Here is a 2,873-nt window from a genome sequence, read left to right on the forward strand (position 1 = left end):
CATTGAACAAACTAAGGATAACTCTGTCATGCATGTTTTTCAACATCAAAGATCTGTTCAACTAAAAGATGAGCTGAAGACCAATGAACCGAAATCTAAACCGAACAGCATTCAAGATTAAGATTGAATGAATTGAAAGTTGGCAAGTTATTGGCGAAGCAAAAAGTTAATAAATTTTCTACATTTTTCTGCTGTTCCTAAACTAATCATTAAATTGCAGAGGGTACGCTGCAATTTTATTAATCATTTTCTAAAATGATCTTCACGGCATCAGATATTTTTGGTGATTGAACATGAAGAATTGTTGACAAATCAAAAGTATTCGTGTCGTTCCCTTTAAACGTGGTTGCTACTTTGTCAAATTATGGACTTGTACACTTATTTGACTTGGATAATAATTGCATCGTTTGATTTGTAAGAACTAAGAACCAAAAACAAAGCTTGTGGCCTTCCTAGTAGATTTGATTTTCAATTGGCTAATCCCCTCGAAAATACTAGAGCGACTTTGTTTGGTTCGTAGTTTGAAATTAATAGACGGTTAGTCCTCAATTAACGCATACATATGTAGGTAGGAGAGTGCCGTGCCCGTTAGAATATCGTCGGCATTTGAAAGTTAATTTCCCATGCCAGAAGCGTGTGATTAACAACAATACAGCTGCAGGCTGATCATTGGATGAAGGCATGCATCGAATCGATTGTGATCTTTTGCATAGCAAAGACTAACCATGTGGCTCGTCTCATACACTCCGGTTACAATTGCAAAAAGTTTTGGCTAGGACTTAGAAGAAGAGAAGTCGGTTTTGGGAAGCTTTCCTCAGGCACGCAGCCTGTCTAGCTTGTTCTAGCCGCCTACGTATACAAGCTTTATCTTGATATCTAAATTGTTGACAATGGTGCGAACGATTGAGCCACCATTGGCAATGGTAGGCCCCGCCGCAAAGGGATAAGATAAGAACTGAAGAACAGTCAAGAACTTGAAACTAGCTTATTCAACAATTTTACGCTACCAACAGTCCAGCACTGAAGAACAGTCGAGAAGTACTTGAAACTTTATATACATCTCCCCATATGTTAACTCACCTTAATCTACCAGCCTTGAAGCTTCTAAAATTTTACTGTTGCTCATCACATTCATGATGATGGGGTTTTCATTGCATCTGTTGCTTCTATTTGTTCACTTGGCTATATGTTCTTCGAAGCAAACATTCCCCTATATGACTTCAAATGTCGAAGAAGTAGCCGGTAGGTCCTTCGACTACATTGTGGTTGGTGGAGGCACTGCGGGCTGCCCCCTAGCTGCAACCTTGTCTGAGAAATTCTCAGTGCTGTTGGTGGAACGAGGTGGCTCGCCTTACGGGGACCCCTTCATCTTAGAGTTGAAGTACTACGGATATTCATATCTCGTAACTGATGAATATACATCAGCTGCACAAAGCTTTGTCTCGACAGATGGTGTTCCCAATTTCAGAGGAAGAGTGCTAGGAGGATCATCTGCTATCAATGGTGGGTATTACGGCAGAGCAAGTAAGGATTTTATCAATAAGGTTGGTTGGGATAATGAGGGAGTAAGGGATGCTTATGAATGGGTGGAATCTAGAATCATCTCTAAACCTGATCATTTGACTCCATGGTCGCATGCTGTTGCGTTAAGCTTTGTTGAAGCTGGAATTCTCCCCTATAATGGTTTCAGTTTGGAGCATATTCAGGGAACAAAAATTGGTGCTACTTTGTTCGATAACCAGGGAAGAAGACACTTACCAGCTGATCTTCTACCGGCAGGAAATCCAAGCAAGATCACAGTTCTCTTGAATGCAACCGTAGACAAAGTTATCTTTCAGAGAACTGGTAAGCATGGTATAGTTCTTTAAAATAGCATCTAATGTACAATATGTAAGATAAACCCTCTGTTGCTGATAATGTAAATGGTTTTGCAGGTACCAGAGATGAGAAGATAGCTCAAGGTATAAGATTCATCAAGAGCGATGGCAGCTCAAACCAGACTTATGAAGCTTACCTCAACAAGCCAGACAACTCGGGTTCATGGGGTGATGTGATACTATCAGCAGGAGCTTTAGGCAGCCCTCAGATTTTGTTGTTAAGTGGCATTGGCCCTCAAGAACACCTAAAAAACTTCGAAATCCCGCTCGTACTCAACTTGAAGGGAGTAGGAGAAGGAATGCAAGACAATGCTGCTACTGCACTCTTCATCAACTACAACCCGCGGAATCCAACACCAGAACATTCCAAAGCTGCTGGTATAGCAGATGACTTCAAAATCATAACCGAGGCAACAATTGCACCTGCTAGCTTGAATGGAACAACTGTTAGCTTTTTTGTTGGCAAAATTGCCTTCCCAGAATCCGTAGGAAAGCTTGAACTCAACAGCACTGACCCCAGAGCAAACCCATCAGTGACATTCAACTACCTATCAAGCGAGAATGACTTGGCAGAATGTGTGAAGATGACCGAGCTGCTTGAGCTAGCTTTAAGGTCCAAATCAATTGCTTCTTTCGTGGGTTCGAATGAATACCGAAACAAGACGATGCCTACTAAAGACGAGCTCCAGGAACTCTGCAAGACGACTGTCCGTACCGTCTACCACTACCATGGTGGTTGCACTGTGGGGTCGGTGGTCGACAAGAATTATAGGGTTCATGGTGTTAAAGGCTTGAGAGTGATTGATGGGTCAACCTTCCTGGAATCACCAGGCACAAACCCAATGGCCACTGTGCTGATGCTTGGAAGATACCAAGGGCTCAAAATTCTTCAAGAAAGAAAAGATGCTTCCTTTAACAATCCCAGAACCTGATCAGCATGTAATTTATCCCATTAATTAAATAAAACAGCAGCCTATGCATAATTTTAATAATGAA

General features: G+C 41.6%; 1 protein-coding gene across 2 annotated transcripts; it reads left to right on the forward strand.

Annotated features, from left to right (window-relative positions):
- Positions 1–1,050: 1,050 nt before the first annotated feature.
- Positions 1,051–2,873, forward strand: LOC112165607 (protein HOTHEAD). Of its 2 annotated transcripts, none has more exons than XM_024302182.2 (2): positions 1,051–1,854; positions 1,935–2,873. In XM_024302182.2, exons 1-2 carry the CDS (start codon positions 1,134–1,136, stop codon positions 2,807–2,809), a joined length of 1,596 nt encoding a protein of 531 aa, XP_024157950.1. In that variant the 5' UTR covers positions 1,051–1,133; the 3' UTR covers positions 2,810–2,873. The 2 variants fall into 2 exon arrangements, with proteins under 2 accessions (XP_024157950.1, XP_024157951.1); XM_024302183.2 differs by having other exon boundaries at positions 1,058–1,845.

The sequence above is a fragment of the Rosa chinensis genome, chromosome 5 (assembly GCF_002994745.2).
Source record: "Rosa chinensis cultivar Old Blush chromosome 5, RchiOBHm-V2, whole genome shotgun sequence".
In the NCBI taxonomy this organism is placed as follows: domain Eukaryota; kingdom Viridiplantae; phylum Streptophyta; class Magnoliopsida; order Rosales; family Rosaceae; genus Rosa; species Rosa chinensis.